The 18,699-nt window shown below is 52.3% G+C and overlaps 1 protein-coding gene across 1 annotated transcript in view; it reads right to left on the bottom strand.

Annotated features, from left to right (window-relative positions):
* PNLDC1 (PARN like ribonuclease domain containing exonuclease 1) overlaps nucleotides 1-18,699 on the bottom strand; it is a 29,714-nt gene that overhangs the window by 6,582 nt on the left and 4,433 nt on the right. Inside the window, exons 4-18 of the mRNA XM_088840885.1 lie at nucleotides 18,367-18,406; nucleotides 17,491-17,614; nucleotides 17,225-17,313; nucleotides 15,957-16,057; nucleotides 13,932-14,008; nucleotides 13,258-13,401; nucleotides 12,666-12,735; nucleotides 10,533-10,618; nucleotides 8,642-8,697; nucleotides 4,406-4,470; nucleotides 3,969-4,022; nucleotides 3,735-3,777; nucleotides 2,191-2,290; nucleotides 1,623-1,798; nucleotides 1,439-1,537 (exon numbers count right to left, since the gene is read on the bottom strand). Of these exons, the coding sequence (XP_088697011.1) occupies nucleotides 1,439-1,537; nucleotides 1,623-1,798; nucleotides 2,191-2,290; nucleotides 3,735-3,777; nucleotides 3,969-4,022; nucleotides 4,406-4,470; nucleotides 8,642-8,697; nucleotides 10,533-10,618; nucleotides 12,666-12,735; nucleotides 13,258-13,401; nucleotides 13,932-14,008; nucleotides 15,957-16,057; nucleotides 17,225-17,313; nucleotides 17,491-17,614; nucleotides 18,367-18,406 (1,324 nt within the window). The remainder of the gene's footprint in view (nucleotides 1-1,438; nucleotides 1,538-1,622; nucleotides 1,799-2,190; nucleotides 2,291-3,734; nucleotides 3,778-3,968; nucleotides 4,023-4,405; nucleotides 4,471-8,641; nucleotides 8,698-10,532; nucleotides 10,619-12,665; nucleotides 12,736-13,257; nucleotides 13,402-13,931; nucleotides 14,009-15,956; nucleotides 16,058-17,224; nucleotides 17,314-17,490; nucleotides 17,615-18,366; nucleotides 18,407-18,699) is intronic.

The raw sequence follows: 18,699 nt of genomic DNA, 5'->3' as shown, positions 1-18,699 counted from the left end.
GTGGCGTGCATGGAGAAGGAAACGGCAACCCACTGCAGTATTCTTGCCTGGAAGAGCCCATGGGCAGAAGAGCCTAGAAGGCTATAGTCTATGGGGTTGCAAGAGTCGGACACGACTGAGCGACTAAAGCGCCACCACCATGCGGTTGGCACAGAAGTGGTTTTTATGCCAACTGGATGACAACGACGTGGTTTTCAGTGGATCTGGCCCCTAACAGGAATCTGAAACCTCTGAAGCTCAGTTATGAGCAGTCCCATCTTCCCAGTTGCTCAGGTGCCGAACCCTGGATTTAAACTTGACCTTGTTCCTGTCTGTCGGCTCCCACCTCCACCACCCCCATCACCCCTCTGTCACCGAGGGGCCCAAGCCACAACGGAACTGTGTGTCCAGATGGCCTGGCTTCCTGACGACTCCTGCCCTGTGTCCCTGAGTGTCTTAGTGAGGAACGATGCACCACTGCTCTGCCAGGACTGTCAATGGAAACCCAGCTTCCCCCAGTCCTCACCCAGCGCCCTCTGCTCCATCAGGACCTGGCAGCCTCTGCGGCCTCGCCTCCTGCTCCTTCCGTCCTGTCTCCGTGGCTTCTGGCTGCCCCTCGACAACACTAAGAGGCCCCACTCAAGGGCCCCTCTCCCCATCATCCCCTCTGCCTGGACGGACGCCGGTCCCTCCACTGTCCGTGTGCTTGGCTCACTCCCTTCCCCTCCCCGCCAGTCTTCTATGAGGGCCCCCATCTTCCCCCTCAAAGAGCACCCTCCCCCCAGGCCACCCCTCCTGCCTCCTGACCCTGCTCATTTCTCTCTCATCACCTACCAGACCAGACAATTCACTTGTTCGTTGTCTGCTGCTGCTGCTAAGTCGCTGCAGTCGTGTCCAACTCTGTGCAACCCCACAGACAGCAGCCCACCAGGCTCCTCTGTCCCTGGATTCTCCAGGCAGGAATACTGGAGTGGGTTGACACTTCCTTCTCCAATGCACGCATGCATGCTAAGTCGCTTCAGTCGTGTCCAACTCTGTGTGACCCCATGGACAGCAGTCCATCAGGCTTCTCTGCCCACAGGATTCTCTAGGCAAGAATACTGGAGTGGGTTGCCACTGCATTGCAGATGCTCGAGCAATAATCTGCTATTCCCTACAGGAGGGGCTTCCCTAGTGGCTCAGACAGTAAAGCATCTGCCTGCAATGCGGGAGACCTGGGTTCGATCCCTGGGTCAGCAAGATCCCCTGGAGAAGGAAATGGCAACCCACTCCAGTACCCTTGCCTGGAAAATCCCATGGATGGAGGAGCCTGGTGGGCTACAGTCCATGGGGGTCACAAAGAGGTCCACCATGCTCGTCTACAACCCCTTCACGACACACTCCAGCCAGCAAGCCGTGTCGACTCTCGCTGCTCGGGGACCATCAGCCCCGCGAGGCAGGCTCCATGCTGGCTACTTACTGTAGCAGGCAGCTGATGTTCGGCGAGTGTCTCCAGTAGCGGTAGAGGGAGATCTGCAGCGTCGGGTGGCACTTGTACTCCTTCAGGATGCTCCGCGTGCTGCCAAGGGAAGGGCGCGGTCAGGGATGCGGGGGCCGGGCCTGCTCCCCGGGGGCCAGGGCGGGCTGAGAGCCCAGGCACCTACTCCTTGAACTTATTGGTCATGAGCAAGAACTGGCTCCGTGTGAGCCTCCTGACGTCGAACTTGCAGAGGTTCTGAAACTCGCGGTAGATCTGCTGCTCGTTGACCCCTGGCCACCTCCTGACGGTGAGCATGAGGATGGGGGGGCGGATGCTAGGGGAGTCTGGGCCTGCAAAGTTCTAGAAGACAGAGGGGAAGCAGAAGAGATTTCCCACAGCTCCTGCAGACGGATCACCCACCCACCTTGTTCTAGAAGACAGCGAGCAGAAGAGATTTCCCATAGCTCCTACGGACTGACCACCCACCCAGCTTGAACATCCTGAAAGAGAAACTAGGAAAGGCCCTGTCTGCCAGGGGTGGTGGTGGAGGGGGAGAAAGAAGGAACAGGCGAGGTCACCTTGCTTCTGGCAGGGAAACACAAGAAAAAAAATAACAGGCTCAGTGTGAGCACCCTTCTCGACTCTGAGTCCGGCTCCTGTCGGAAGCCCTAAAGGGAGCCCAGAGGAGCATGCTATGCCCTAGCACGAGCCCGTCCCCCTCCCCTACAAAGAGCAGAGTGAAGTCTACTTACGATTTTGGGGACCCCGGCTCGGATAAGATTCACCTGGTTCACGTAGGGTGCCAGCACGTCCAGATATAGCGGGAAGCTGGGCTCGGGGATGGGAACAGCGCTGCGAGGGCGGAAAACCCTGCGGTGCTCAGCCTACAGGTGCCATGCCCAGTCCTCGGCCATGGCTAGGGGCCTGGGGACAGCACGATGGCGCTGCCTGACAACACCCTCCTACCCCTCTTTGCAAGCTCTAGGGCTTCTGTTGCTGGGTGTCCCCCCACGACCAATGAGCTCTCAGCATAGCCCCAGCCCAGGGGGAGCATCCAGGGGTCACCATCTGCTGGTGACACTTCGGTGAACACCTCTGGGCTGACGAACACCAGCTACAGGTCAGAGAATAAGAGGCAGGTCCCCTCTGTCGCCCCTCGAGAGGACATCACCCCCCACTTTGTCCAAAGGGCCGTCCCTCCCCCCATGGCCTGGTTCTGTCACCAGCCCCCGCCACACACCCGAGAAAGCACAGGCCGTGGGGTCAGGCGGGCCTAGGCTGCCACGGAACCCCTCTACACCAAGGAGGGTGGTTAGGTGGTGAGGAGTAAAAGAAAAATGAAGGAGGCCAGGCCCAGGGACCAGGGCACCAAAAGGCTCCACTGCTTCTTGCTGTCAGGGCGCAGGGAAGACAGGGATGGGGGCAGGGAGGGGGTGGATTTCTTAAACTACCAATGTCTCACTTAAGCTATAAGCTGCACAGCGGCGTGTCATAGGCTATTTCTATGTACAGTGCATGCGTGCTTAGTTGCTCCAGTCATGTCCAGCTTTCTGTGGCCTTATGGACCATGGCGCGCCAGGCTCCTCTGCCCATGGGATCCTCCAGGCGAGAATACAGGAGTGGGTTGCCAGTGTAGTACCCTCTGCCAAAATGGACAAGTGTAGGCCCAGACGAACAGGGTACAGTCTGAAAACGTTTAGGTCAGCCCCAGAGAACACAACTTTGTTCGGCTCCTGCCCCGGGCGTGCTCTATCCTACCGAGCACACGTGTGCGGCTGGTGCCCATGAGCCAAGCCCTGCAGGCATCCGGGAGGCTGAGGCCCTGACAAAGCGCAGCTCCGATTCCCGTTTGGAGTTTTAAGAACCTCCCCTGCAGGTGCCTTATTCCAAGTCCCTGCTCTCTCCCCCAGCCTGACCATGAACCCGGGCGCGGATTATCTGTCCCCGGAATGGCTCTGTCTTCTCAGCTCACCGTGATTCACATGGTATGAGGAAACAGGAAGGTAAGAGATGGAGTGGGCGCACAGAGCTGGGAGCGCTGGGGCGGGGGCTGGAACCCGAGCCTCGCCCATGGCCTGGCCTGACAGGGGCTTTTCCCAAGGCCGGGACAAGAGGCAGGAGGGCAGGGACCAGCCCAGGGGTCGGGGAGAAGGCCGCCCATGGAGGCGAGCTGCCCGCCACCCATGAACGTGTCGTTTACACAACACGTGTGCCCTCCTCTGGGAGAGCGTGGGCGCCCTGCGGCCCCGGCTTACCCCTGACCACGGGCTGGTCACAGGATGAGAGCAACACTCACCTGTGTACCTTCCACAGGAGCAGGTGCGCCACTTTCAACAGAACTGAAAGAGAAGAAGCCGGCAGTGTGACAGACACCGAGGCGCACCCGCCCACCTTATCCTGATACACAAACTCAGGCTTTATTTCCAAGGGGCCGCCCACCTGAAAGTAAACTGGGCAGCCCAGGGATGGTGGGGGATTATCGCAAAGAAGATGTGAGCCCCCCACATTGGAAAGGGGCGGCAGAGCTCACCTGATCCGCACAGGAAGGCGTCGTACGCTGCTTCGTGGGGGTACTTAGTCTCCACTACAGGGTTTGCCCAGAAGCACGAGGGACAGCGGTTAGAACGCAGCCTGGGAGAGGGCGCACCCCCAGGCCCACACCCATGCCGGCTGCACACACACAACCCACCCACGGCTGTTCCTCCAGAGACCACGACCCCTGGCCCAGCCTCATGCCACCTTGACCTAGACACCCCCACACACACGGTGGCAAGAGCACCCACGGAAGCAGGGGCTTCCGACAGACCCACGGACCCCGGGACTGCTCCTTTCAAGGGAGGGGTTACAACGTGGACAGGGCGCTGGAGAAGCCCCACCTGGAACCCCCACACCTCCATGTGGGGGCCGGCCTGAGTGCCAGCACCTCAGCCGCGCTGACCACGTGGGAGCCCGGCCCAGAGGACCTACCGTACTTCTCACACCTGCTGGCATGAATGATCACTGGCCCGGAGCTCTTGGTGGGGTTCAAGTCACTAGGAGAGAAGAAAGGTAAAGATCGTTCACTGAAAACAGTCCCTCTGTGTGCTCCCCTCACCCTCTTGAGTTAACCAAAAGTGCCCTCCGTAGTGGGACTAGGGGTCAAGTTGGGAAAGAACCTGCCTGCTAGTGCAGGAGACACAAGACACGTGGGTTCAATCCCTGGGTCGGGAAGATCCCCTGGAGAAAGAAATGGCAACCCTCTCCAGTATTCTTGCCTGGAGAATCCCATTGATGGAGGAGCCTGGTGGGCTACAGTCCATGGGGTCATAATAAGTCAGACATGACTCTGCACACACGTGTACACACACACACACACACACACAGTGAGTACTGGGACTCCTTTTAAATCGCAACAAACTGTGGTTCTAATAGAAAGTAAAATTTAAGCAGACAAAAACCAGGGATCTAGGCATGGGCAGATGGGTCTCGGTAACTAGGCTACAGGACAGATGAAAGAACCGTGACGCGAGAAGCTCCACTTGCATCATTCTGAGCATCTGCCAGATGTGTGACCCCAGCCAAAGCACCAGGACCAACTCCAGGCTGGCTCTGCCCTTGGGGGCTTACTGTCCAGCACATCCTAGGAATGCAATACCCAAGGTGTTGGTCTTACAGGAGAGCCTTGAACCCCAGGAACTCGGTGGGGCTGAGTGGAAAGCGGGTGGCACCAGGTGTTTTAGCTGAGAGAAGAGCAGGCAGAGACACAACAGAAAGGGCGACCCCGACCTGTAAGGCCAAGACGTGAGTGTGGCCGCAGCCCGCGGTGAAAGCAGAGGGTCAGGAAAGAGCTCGGGTGATGCGTGGGGGTGTCAGGAACCACAGAAGACAGACCAGAAACACGGTCCAGTTGAATTCACGGTGCAGCAGATCACTCCAGTGGTGATCACTCAGCACAGGAGATAAAGTAGGTCAGGCCACCCAGCGACACCACGGGAATAAAAGGTAAAGGCCTTAGTGAAGGCAATGACTCTTGAGGATGCCGAAAAAGGAACAGAGTTCAAGGACATTCGGGGAGTGAAACTGACAGGACTAGACTAGAAGATACAGGAAGTCCGGCTCCAGAACGCTTTCCAGGGCTCGGTTCTGGCACGTGGATGAACGACGTCAGCACTCAACAGGGAAATCTTCCCTCATTCGATTCCCAACAAAATCTACTGGCGCCTCTCTATTCTCTTACCAGCTGTGAAGCCCAGGTTCCTCATCTGTCAAGCGGCATGTACCTGGGCCGCACGGCGGTTGTGGATCTGCCCCGGCAGTGGACGTCCCATTAAATGTGGATGACACGCGGGGCAAAGCCCCAGCTCCCCTCCCACATGCGAGCTCGTGTAACCCTCAGGGCCAGCATGGGCGTTCCGTGCAATGACTTCCTCCTTCAGGTGGTAACACTGAGGCACACAGAGGTGAAGCCGTTCCCTCAAGGTCAGGCACAAAGCCAGTGAGCTGCAAAGCTGGGGTTTCAGCCCAGGAGGTCTCGATTCAGCGCCTGCGCAGATGCCGTCAGCCCACCCCTGGGAGCCGTCAGGACATGGCAGAAGTTGCTGCAGACACAGCAGCAGGCTTGACGGACAGACAGGGGGACAGGGGGGACCGAGTAGAAGGTGCCTGCAGGCCTCCTGGGGCAGGAACAACCAAAGACCGCAAGCAGGAGTCTGGAGCCCCGGTGGGACAGAAGCGGTCGCTGAGGCTGACGGCGTGGACTCGGTCACCCAGGGGCACAGGAGGGAGAAGAGAGCTGCAGAGGGGCCCGTGAGAGATGAAGGGACAACAGGGGAGCACGCAGAGAAGAGAGGAAAACCCCCACCAGAAAATGAGAGAGATCCAGGAGAGGCCTTGACGGAAGGGAAGGGGGAGGGGTGCCCGCTGTGTCAGACGCCAACGAGGGGTCAACACTGAGCACGCCCACCCCCACCCCCCTACGCCCTGGTCCAAATGCCTCTGTGCATCGTCCCACCGGATGGGGAAACAAGAGTGCCTAGAGAGAAGACAACTGGCCTCAGAGGGCCGGGGTGGAGGCGGAGCCTCTGAAGAGACTTGCTGTAAAGAGAAGGACAAGGACCGCGGTGGAGGAGCGGGGACCAAGGAGAGAGTCATGCTTTCCCAACTAGAAGAGGGGATGCGGAAGCCGAGGGACGGACAGAGGGAGGGGCTGGGACATCGCAGGGGGCAGGGCGAGGAGGGAAGGGGTGGGGCCAGGAGGGCGGGCAGGGCGTGGGAGGTCAGCCCTTCCTGCCTTGCAGGACACGGCAGGGGATCCGATGTGATGGGAGAGATGGTGCTGAAGGTGACAACACCGCAGACACGTCTGCGAGGGAGGAGGGGACGTTGAAAGATTCCCGCCTCTGGCTTCACGAGGACCAGGAGGTCCGTGTGAGAAAGGAAAAAAAGATGAAGCGTAAGAGGCGAGAGGAGACTGTCAGGTCGGAAGTGAGTGATGCTGTGAGTAGAGGGAAGAGCGCCTCCTAGAAACTCGCAGGACGCCAGTGGGGGCCCACTGGCCAGGCCAGGTGTTCATGGGCATGGCTGGACCACGGCGACCAACAGAGGCAGCTTCTTCCCTAAGAGGCCCCACCGTCAACTGCCCCAGCCACCCTCCGCGCCCCAAACCTAGGCAGCGTATTAAAAAGCAGAGACATTACTTGGCCGACAAAGGTCCGTCTAGTCAACTATGGCTTTTCCAGTGGTCATGTATGGATGTGAGAGTTGGCCCATAAAGAAAGCTGGGCGCTGAAGAATTAATGCTTTTGAGGTGTGGTGTTGGAGAAGACTCCTGAGAGTCCCTTGAGAGATTGCAAGGAGATCCAACCAGTCCATCCTAAAGGAAATCAGTCCTGAATATTCATTGGAACGACTGATGCTGAAACTGAAGCTCCAATCCTTTGGCCACCTGATGCGAAGAACTGACTCACTGGAAAAGACCCTGATGCTGGGAAAGATTGAGGGCAGGAGGAGAAGGGGACGCCAGAGGATGAGATGGTTGGATGGCATCACTGACTCAATTGACTTGGGCTGAGCAAGCTCCGGGAGCTGGTGAAGGAGGGGGAGACACACCAGCTGGGGAGGGAGGAGCCGGCAGTGCAGCCCCCAGCCACTCCTGCTCCTTGCAGACATGTTCCTGTCAGGGGATGTTTAACAGGAAGGTTCCTACGTGCTGTTTCTCATAAATCCTCTGTTCCTTGTTAGTTTCTGTTGTCAGAAACCAGTGGAGCGGCAAGCCACTCCCAGGACTGAGATCATGATATGAGACAGGCTTGAATCTCCTTCAGTAAACATTCTCTTTACAACAAAACTGCTTAGTCTCGATCCTCTTTCTTGAGTTATGGATTGTCTCCTGACCTCGTGACCATTATCAATCCCTTGTTTCCTTGGTAACGGTTGTTGTACGTTTGGTTTTCTGATCTTTATCACTGTCAAAAGAAATTTCTTGTACAACAGCCTACATGTACTCACAGAAAGACCATTAAAGCACCCTTGCTCCATCAGAGCTTGGGTCCCTGTGTCTTTCTTTCTTTCTCTCTCCCTCCCTCCGGCTCTCTCTTTCACTTTTTTATTGTCGAATCCGGACCACCAGGTTCCTGTCCATTAAAGGACCCCAACACGTTCCCAGGCACACGTCCGCAGTGTGGCCAGGCGTGAGGGAAAACTGGACTGCGATTCCTATGGGAAGGTCAGGAACTTGACCAGGTACCAGGTTCACTCAGTCGCTCAGGAGTTTAACGTGCGCCTTCTGGGCCTCGCACTGCTTAGGCCCAAGAGCAAGAGTGCAAAGGAAGAATAAAACCTGTTCCCATGGAGCTTTTCACTCCAACAATCAAACAGACCACAGGAGAAATAAAACCCTGGCCAACAGAAAACACAACTGTTCATGGGGTCGCAAAGAGTCAGACACGACTGAGCAACTGAACTGAAATCAAATAGCTCTAAGTCCCCAGGCCCCCTCCCCTCTAGAACAGGGTTCCTCAGCTCGGCACCAGTGACATCTGGGACTGGAGAATTCTTTGTGTTGAAGGCTCTCCTGCGCATCCTGGCCTCTGCTCGTGGGGTGCCAGGAGCGCCCTGAGCTCCAACCAAAATGTCCCGGTGCTGCCACAGGTGCCCTTGGAGAACCAAACTGGCCCAGCCGGGAACCCCTGCTCTCTAAGCACCCCCCAAAAACAGCCTCCTTACCTGTTCAGGACTTCATAAACTTCTGAGAGATTTGAAACCCTTGGGAAATTGAGTTCCTGTAATTATGGAAAACAAATGAGGGAGAGGAAGACACTTGAGGCTATGTTTCCTCTCTGCTTAATGGACTTCCCAGGTGGCTCACTGGCAGAGTCCCGTACAGTGTGGGAAACGAGGCTTCAGTCCCTGGTTTGGGAAGATCCCCTGAAGAAGGAAATGGCTGCCCACACTCCAGTATTCTTGCCTGGAGAATCCCATGGACAGAGGAGCCTGGTGGGCTACAGTCCACAGGGTCACAAGGAGTCGAACGTGACTGCGCATGCAAGCACCTCAGTATTACCAAATGGCCGTTACAAAGCCCCGGAAATCTCTAGGTCCTCCTGTAGCGCCTCTCTTCACAGACACCTGGTCCTTATTCCTTAATTCTGATGACAGTACCACGTGTACTTGGTTGGGACCCAATAACCCAGCCTAGAGAAAAACTGCCACAGACATATATACAATGGAACACTACTCAGCTATATAAAAGAGAAACGCATGAGTCAGCCCTAATGAGGTGGATGAACCAGAGCCCACTGCACAGAGTGCAGTAGGTCAGCAAGAGAAAGACAAACACTGCATATTAGCACGTACACGTGGGGTCTAGAAGGACGGTGCTGATGAACCTATGTGCAGGGCAGCAAAGGAGATGCAGACTGAGAAAACAGCTTGTGGACACAGTGTGGGAAGGAAAGGGTAAGACAAATCGAGAGAGCAGCGTGGAAACACTTATATTAGCGTATGTAAAACAGAGAGCCAGTGGGAATTTGCTGTGTATCCAGGGAGCCCAACCCAGTGCTCTCGGACAACCTAGAGGGGTGAGACGGGGTAAGAGGTGGGAAGGAGACTCAAGAGGAGGGGACATATGTATACCTGTGGCTGATTTATGTTGATGTATGGCGGATACCAACACAATATTGTAAAACAATTATCCTCCAGTAAAAAATTAAAAAAAAAAAAAAACTGCCACAAACACAACTCATACCATCTTCCTTCAAAGACAAGTGTTTGAGGACTCCAAGGCATCAAACTGTGGGCAAGGACTCATATGGTCACTGGGCAGTCTAAGGACCTGCCAGGTCACCAAGTCCTAGAGTTCACCTCAGCCCCCACGTCCTCCCCACTCTGCCCTATGACTCAGTTACATGGAGACGGGCAGCGTCCCAGCACACCGTCAGAGCTGCAAACATAGGTACGAGCAACATGTGTGTCCCTGGGCAAAGACGTACCAAGTAACCCAGTCCCAGTTCTGTGGCGTCAGCTTAAGGCTTTATTTAAAACACTGATCGGTTCCTCAGTTTACCTTTTAAGCAGGATCTTAACTAGCTGGGTGCTTCTCTTCTCCATGGGCAGTGCACCATCCAGCTGCACAAGAGAAGTCACCGGGCAGCTGGAGAAATGCCACTCCCAGCCCCTCCACACCAGAGGAGCTAAAGGTACAGCCCAGGTATCAGTTTTCACCTTCTCAAGTGATTTTGTTATCTGGGTTGAAATGTCACAACCCGAATGCTCTGTAAAATTTTTCAAGCGGGGTCCCTACTCCCCAACCCTGACAACTTTTAAGCACATCAAAAACATGCACGAGGTATCTACCAAGCTCTAGAATAAGTTGTTCTGTTGACCCATCTAAATAAGCCCATGAACTAGACAGCAGTAAGTCAAAGCATGAGAACTTGAATGAGGGAAAGAAAAAAAGATCACACAGAAGCCAATATGACTCACAGGCAGTCAAATAAAAAACCAATACTGGCTATAGAATATGAGAAGAGGGTTCACGGAACAATTTCTGAAGAGTGAGAAAGCTAAATGTTCCTGGGACTAATGAAGCGCTCCTTTCCCAAAGGAGTTTAATTACCTTCCAGACATCCTTTGTCACATTCTTGGTGTCGATGAGAACAGGAAATAGGTTGTGGATATTCAGCTTAAATTCATTGTAGCTTTCTGAAGGGAGAGACCCAGGTAGTCAGAAGTGAGTTCACTGCTAAAAATGGGAAGGAATTCTCCAATCTAGCTTGTCACCAACACTGGTTAATAAAGCAAATAAAACAAAACAGGAATTGAAAACATCCTTGCTCCTCATCATTAAGGACTTCTGAATCTTAAACCAACCCAACATCACCCAGCAGAAGTCGAACAGTTTTCCATTAAATTCAGACTATTGTCTATGACCAACCTTAGTTAATGCAGTTTGTAGAGCTGTAGAGGGAGAAAGAGATATTACTGAAAAGGCAAATGTGAAATCTGTAAATAACGGTTCAGAGAAAAATCCAGTAAGTTAAAAACTGTAAGTGCCTTGATAAAGATCACCTATTAATTTGCATATTTGTCAAAATTATACCGCATACCTTTGAAAGAGGCTCACTGCAAAACCAACAAACTGAAATCTCTCTGCGCACCCTCTCCTCACTAACTTCCCATTTCCTATTCCCTGAAGGCAATGATCTTCAATTTTTTCTTTTGGTGTGTATTCCCACCATTTCTAAGCAAACCTTATGCTGCTCAGGGATTTCCCAGTTTGGGACATTAACTCTCAACTCCCACAAGGTAAGAGGGTCACCTGCCCCACCTTGACCACTCATCACCTCCAGCAAGGGGTCAGGTGGTCGCCTCCAGGGACCTTTCTGCCATAGCTTTTGTTTCAGCAATTTCTTTGTCTGTCCGCTTAGTTATGGGGGAGTGATTATTTGACCCTTAATTCCTCCCCAAATCTCTCAAGATGCTCAGACTGAGGTGTTTTATTAATTCATTTCCTAGAAAAATCTCAGGGAAACTGTTCACCCCTTTCAAACTATGCTAGTGTTTTCTAATACCTTGGCCACCTGATGCGAAAAGCCGATTCACTGGAAAAGACCTTGATGCTGGGAAAGATTGAGGGCAGGAGGAGAAAGGGGTGACAGAGGATGAGATGGTTGGATGGCATCACCAACTCAAAGGACATGGGCTTGAGCAAACTCTGGGAGATAGTGGAGGACAGGGGAGCCTGGTGTGCCACAGCCCATGGAGTTGCAAAGAGTGGGATATGACTGAGCGACTGAACAATATAACAGCAGTGTTCTCTGTGCATTGTTGGTTCATTTAATCCCCAATTCTGATACTAATACTATTATCACCCCCATTTTACAGACAAGGAAACAGAATAGCTACATTAAAGTAACCTGCTCAAGATCACGCACAAGGGATGGAATGAGGATTCGAGTGTGACTCTTGAATACATGCTATTAACACTCCATCACACTGCAGTGTGTCCAACAGCATCAGTCATGGAAAAGACCAGGACAACCATTAGACAGTACCGTATGACCACTGAAATGATTTCAGGTTAAGGACATAAATAAATGCTTTGGGTAAGTGGAAAAAAAGCCAAACAATAAAATACATCGTGTGGTTAAATATGTAAAAGCCAAAACAAAGGAAAAAGCAAAAAGTGTTAAGATTGTGTGTGTGTGTACACACTCAGTCATGTCCGACTCTTTGCGGCCCTATGGACTGTAGCCCGCCAGGGTCCTCTGTCCATGGGATTCTCCAGGCAAGAATACTGGAGTGGGTTGTCATTTCCTCCTCCAGGGGATCTTCCCAACTGAGGGATGAAACCCAGGTTTCTTACATCTCCTGCACTGGCAGGCAGGCTCTTTATCAATGCGAAACCTGGGAAGCCCATGGAAAAGCCGCAATAAGAAAAAGCAGAAAGTGTTAGGATTACAGCTGTGATTAAAGGCAGCGTGTCTCTCCTGCACATCTCTGATTTCACTAAGTTTTACAATGAGACTGAACAACTTCTGTAATGCGTGGAGGAGTATCAATCAAATATAAGTTTTTCTCCCTGAGAAAGTCACCTAGTTCCAAGAAAACAGTAACAGGCACAGATGTGCCCGACCTCTCTGGAAATCCAATGCCTGTAGGGGCTGCCTCAGGAGCACAAAGCCAGGCCGACCCCCCTGCCCGATGGCAAGCTGAGGTCAGAGGAAGGAGAAGGATGAGTCGGCCCTACCTGGGAGAGGTCTGAAGAACTTCTCGTGGAGATGCAGCAGATCCATCATCATGTTATGTCCCACTAAGGGCTACTTGGAGAAAATAAACAGGTGAGAGAAATTAAATTTTAAAAATAAAACAAACGCCGTAGACTAACTGCTATCTCTGGCAAAGGGTGTAGCTTTAGAATCCACTGCATTCTGACAACACGGTAATTCCATCCCCACGTGCTATCCACTCCCATGAAAGGCAGCCTGACTGCTTAAATGCTAGAAAGGCAAACCAGAGGGTCAGAGGGACTCGAGGCCCCAGCCACACTGGGATCTGTGTGAAGCAGACACACACGGTCCCCAAGCAGTTTTAGGTCAATTTGTATTGAAATGCCTGTGTGCCCAAAAGGAGCAAGGGAATGGTAATATTTCAGAGGGACAGTCTTTCCCCAAATGAGTCTATCATGACTTTGTAAAAGCAAGGTTAGATCCACAAAGCTAATTAACAAAAAGAAACCACTCATTTTAAGGAATCTGAGTTTACTGTTGAAAGACTCATTAGTCTCTACAGTCAGATACAAAACACTGAGAAAGACCAAGGAAAGAGAATTCTCTCCCTACCTTCCGGGCTTTCACCAGCATCTGAAAAAACACAGAGAAGCCCCTCGCAGAGAGAAGGACCTTCTCCTTCCAGCAGCTCTCTCGATCACAGGAGGCGTTCTCAAGATACCAGCGGTGCTGTGTACTCACCTTCTTCACAATCACCTGCGAGCAAGAGGAGGCGACAAGCTCCCGTATCCTGGGAATGCTCCCAGGCACCACTGCTGCGGTGCACGGGCTTAGGCCCTACTGCGGACCGGGAATCAAACCCATGTCTCCTGCAACAGCAGGTGGACTCTACCACTGAGCCACCAGGCAGAAGGCCCGAGGCCTCTTTGGGGTTCCAAGGTGGCGCTAGTGGTAAAGAACCCGCCTGCCAATGCAGGAGACGTAGGAGACACAGGTTCCATCCCTGGGTCGGGAAAATCCCCTGGAGGAGGAAATGGCAACCCACTCCAGTATCTTGCTTGGAGTATTCCATGGACAGAGGAGCCTGGCGGACTACAGCCCATGCGATCGCAAAGGGTCAGACACGACTGAAGGGACTCAGCATGGAGCATCCCGGGAATGGAGCCAAAGAAGTGGTCCCTCGTGTCAAAAGGGAAGGCGTGGGGGGAAGAATCCTTTCACAGAGGCCAGATTTGGCCAAATGAGACAGAAATGATGGGGGCTGGCCCCTCCAGGTGGGAACTCACCCCTTGGTCTCTCAGCACCGTCCAGATGTCAGGGAGGGCCTTCCTCAGTACGAGCTGGACCTCGAAGGCCTGGAAGCCTACAGCAAGGAAACAAGGCTTGCACGGAACCACCAGAGACCCTGGCAGGGCAGCCCACCCTCCCCTCAGGAGAAGCCTCGCAGGCAGCAGCAGCAGAGAGATGGAGGGAGCACGTGAGAAGACAGCTCTTCACTGTCCCCAGGCCGAGTGACAGGGGCGACCCGGCATGAACCAGGGCAGCTTTCTCTGAGTTTCTGATCTCAGGGCCACTCTCAAATGGAGAACCCCAAAGAGGCTTTGTGTGCATGTGGGCCTTGATGCCCACCATGTCAGAAATTAAAACTACACACATTAAACTAAAAGGGGTAAGGTTTGAAAAACAATAAACCCATTACACTTTTGCCTATGATTGTGTGACACCACGCACTGGTTATTTGGAGAACACTGGTTTCCTGAGTTATACACACCACCTTCCAAATTCTCACATATCATACGATGCCATCAAGAGACACTTGTACGTGTGGATACTGATCTCATCAGAAAGGTCTCACAAAGCTTTCGAGTTAATCGTGAGAGATGAAGTCTTCTAAAATTTCAGTTTCTGACTGAAAGCTCAAATTTCATCTCTACCAAACACTGGGGGTTAGTCTCCCTGAAGGCAAGGCTTATTTTTTTTCACTTGAGAAGATGACTGAAAATACCCACATTGAAATAACCAGTCAGTTCCTTCAAGTAAAAATTATATTCCTTTGGGGAATTCCCTGGCAGTCCAATGATTAGGGCTCTTTGCTTTCACTGCCAAGGGCCCAGGTTCAATTCCTGCTCAGGTAACTAAGATCCCACAAGCCTCACAGCATGTCCAAGAAAAAAAAAATTACATTCTTTAAAAAAAAAATTAAAAAAATAAAAGGCAGCTAACTCAGCTTTCAACACAAAATCTTGCCCAAGTGCTTTTCCTCGCCCCAACCACTGTACTTCAGGAAGCAGCAGCCATGTTTCATGCACATTTATTTCTTCCTTATTTTTACTGATGCATCAGTTCAGTTCAGTCGCTCAGTCGTGTCCGACTCTTTGCGACCCCATGAATCGTAGCATACCAGACCTGTCCATCACCAACTTCCGGAGTTCACTCAAACTCATGTCCATCGAGTTGGTGATGCCGTCCAGCCATCTCATCTTCTGTCATCCCCTTCTCCTCCTGCCCCCAATCCCTCCCAGCATCAGGGTCTTTTCCAATGAGTCAACTCTTCACATGAGGTGGCCAAAGTACTGGAGTTTCAGCTTTAGCATCAGTCCTTCCAATGAATACCCAGAACTGATCTCCTTTAGAATGGACTGGTTGGACCTCCTTGCAGTTGAACATTGTAAAAGATGAGCAACAAAACGTTGAAATTTAATAAAACTAAGAATTGTTATTTCACTCACAAGGTTCTTAAGTCAGAATTTTTTTTAAACCGGAAGTGGTAACAAAGAACATGAGTGCTGTGTGGTCAGATGCTCCCATGCCCACCTGTGCGGAGGCGCCAGGGGCATCACTAACAGGGGCTGTGGGACCACTAGTGCAGATGGCACAAGGACAGCAGCAAGCGGCAGCCAAGCGATGTTTTGATAACCGTTCTGACCTCACGAACCCCGTGGAAAGGGTCTCAGAGACCCTTGGGTCCAATGACCAAGGCTGAGAACTGCTAATGTAGGGCAGCGATCCCACACTGTACTGTGGGGGAAACATTCAGAGATTAACGAAAGTAAATAAGGGAAGAGTCCAAGGGGCATTAAGGATTGGGATGAAAAGGATGGTGCTGAGTGGAACCTGATTTCCTCAACCTTAAAATTCAGAACAGGTGGACAGCCCTCCAACCTCCCATGCGGGGTCAGAGCTCCATCTAATCCCAGGGACCACGAGTCTGCTGAGCCGACACCCAGGGTCCACCGGAGGAGAAGGGATGCTCCCCACAGGTGACAGTGCCGTCTCCCAGCTCCTAGGTCGGGGGGCCGCCCCCTGCCTACCAGCGATACCAGGGAGGGTCATCCAGTCCCCTTCCTCCGCCAGGTCCAGCCAGCGTGTCACCTCGTCAATCACCACCTTGATCTGGTCTTTGTCCAGAGAGCTGAAAATGGGCACGTGAGACAACGCTCATGTGGGAGGGGATTCTGAAGGTGCTCATTTTCACCCTGTGATCCTGGCAAGAAAACGGACCCCAGAAAGACCATTTCTTTTCCGAGGCTTGTGTTGCAAGAGGAAAACCAAACACCTGGCCTCCACCCCGGGTCCGTCCACAGGGGCACGTCCCCCTCCTGCTGACCGGCTGGTGGGGGGAAGGGGCTGGGAGACAGCCAACACTAAGGGACCCTATCGGGTCTGTCTCCTCAGTACCCCTCTCAGAGGTGGAAAAGCACCATCTGATGAAGAACGGAAAAGAAAGGAACTTTGGTAAGAACATCTTCTCCTGCGTTAGAAATATAAGAACACTGTGTCATGTGGAGAAAAGGAAAGCCTTTTCTCCAACATTTGAACAAAACAGAAGATTAAAAATTCAAGTTGCTTTTCCCTTCCAAAGAGGTATTTTTATATAAAACCAAGAACAAGGATAAAATTCCAACGTTACATAATGATTTGGACCAGACAATCATAACATTCCAGAATTAAAAGCTGTCTAATTTAACCCTATCACTGATAAAGGCAAAGAATCGAAAGTCCAGGGAGCTTAAAGGACTGGTTCAAAAGCACACAACGCTCAGCAGGCCTGGGCCCTGGTAGCCGGCTCCTTCCAGCACACAAGGCCACTGAGCAGGTCTGGCCCAAGCTCCACAGCACAACCGAGTTCACACACAAGAGGCACTGGAGGCCAAAGAGAAAAAGCAGAGACCCTGCCCTCGGGGAACACAGCAGGATCAAATTCATGGGGAAGCGTGCCCAAGCAGAGCCACACAGCCACACAGTCAAGGTTACCTGTGACTTGCCTTGAAAACTCCCTAAGGCTCTCACAGGAAGTCGCACAGAGCCATTTTCCCCCTCGAGCACTGGAATGGAGTTCCTGCCTCTTTGAGGACCAAGTTAAGAGTCAGTTCTTTTGCCCCTTCATCTTAAACCCTAAAATCCCTATGCAGTGAGAGGTTTCTGATCTCAGGCATAGGAACAGCATACCAGCACTTCGGGCTGTCACGTGTGGCTGAGCCCAGCTTAAGGGGACGGTGTGAAGTCACCACGTCCAGCAAAGTCAGAAACACACCAGCAACAAAGAAACCCACAGAGCACCCGGAGAAGCGGGCTTTACCTGCGAACTTTCCAGTTCCCAGTCAGGATGTTGTGCTTAATTTTCTTCTCCTGTTCTTCGTTCATATAGGGGATTCCATTTTTGAGAAACTAAAGACAGGGAGAGACCAGGAAACAAGTCAGTGGCATCTTCTGTGCGACAGCAGAGAAAGAAACCTTTTGTCGCAGCTTGTATGTGGACAATTCAGAAGGGCGACAGGAAACAGACTCAGACCAGGCGGACACCCAGCCCCTCAACCCTCCGGGCCCCCTCCTCCGAGGCCATACCTTGTTATAGTCGAAGCCATACTGGTTCAAAAACTGAACACTGGAAGCCTGGAAAGAGAATTCTGAGTCCAAAACCCCAAATGTCGTAGGGAAGAGGAAGAAGTTACATGAATGAGCTACATACCTAGAAACAAAACAAACAGAAGGAGCAAAGACAGAAAACACTTTTAAAATTCTGGCTCACGGAGCGGGCTTCCGAGTGGGCTCCTCCTTCCCCTTGAGAAGTCCAGCTGACCCCTGAACAACACGGGGGTTAGGGGAACCTGCCGTTCTTACAGTCAGAAACCTGAGCATAATTTAGAGCCTGTCCTGGGTCTAGCCACAGACCATCTGCACCCACAGATTCCACTGTGGCTCATACAGCACCACAGTGTGTATTTAGCGAGTATAAGAGGACCCAGGCAGTTCAAACCCTGCGTTATTCAAGGGCTCGCTATATTTGAATGCCAGCTGTGTTTCAAGTACTATGACTGGTGCTGGGGGCCAATGAAAAAAGGCACACAGTCTCAGCCCCATCTGAGAGAGAGGGGCTGCCACTCACATCCTTTCTGACCGTTGGGGCCTAGAAGCTACGTCACCCTCAATATAATTCTGCTGCCTGCAATCCTGAAGATACATCCAGAGAGAAGGACATGTGGAAATGGGCACTGAAGGTCTGGGGGTGTTGGGAGAGGCCCCCAGGGATGGTGCTGCTTTGAGAGACTTGAAGGACCAGCCAGCATCTGCATGGGAGGCGGGGTGGACGGCCCAGAAGCAGGAGAGACTATGGAGCATCCAGGGTCACAGGGGTTTGGAGCCTGAAGCAGAATTTGAAGGGGGAGCAGGTGGAGAAGAGAAGCGAGAGCCATGTGTTTTGCCAAAGGTCTTTATACATACTTGTTCGACTCGCCTTCAATACTGGAGAACACAGACAATCCTAGAAGAATGACGGTGGACAGAATGAATACCAAGAGAAAAGCTACCGGAAGCTAACTCAACAAACATTCTGAACATATCCCCTCTAGCACTGGAATGGGGTTCTTGCCTCTCTGAGTATCAAATTAAGAGTCAGTTCTTTACACCCAAAGTTACTATATAGGCTTTAGAATAACTTCTAAAAAAGCAACAAAGGAAGGAAGGAAGGAATGAAGGGAAGAAGGGAAAGAGTCAAAACATGAGCACCATCAAACTGTAATTCACACAAATTCCTGAAATAAATGCGAATGGCTG

Source organism: Moschus berezovskii, chromosome 10, assembly GCF_049115385.1.
Source record: "Moschus berezovskii isolate FMDL1 chromosome 10, NW_MosBer_1.0, whole genome shotgun sequence".
NCBI lineage: Eukaryota > Metazoa > Chordata > Mammalia > Artiodactyla > Moschidae > Moschus > Moschus berezovskii.
This window is presented reverse-complemented; position numbering and strand designations above follow the sequence as displayed.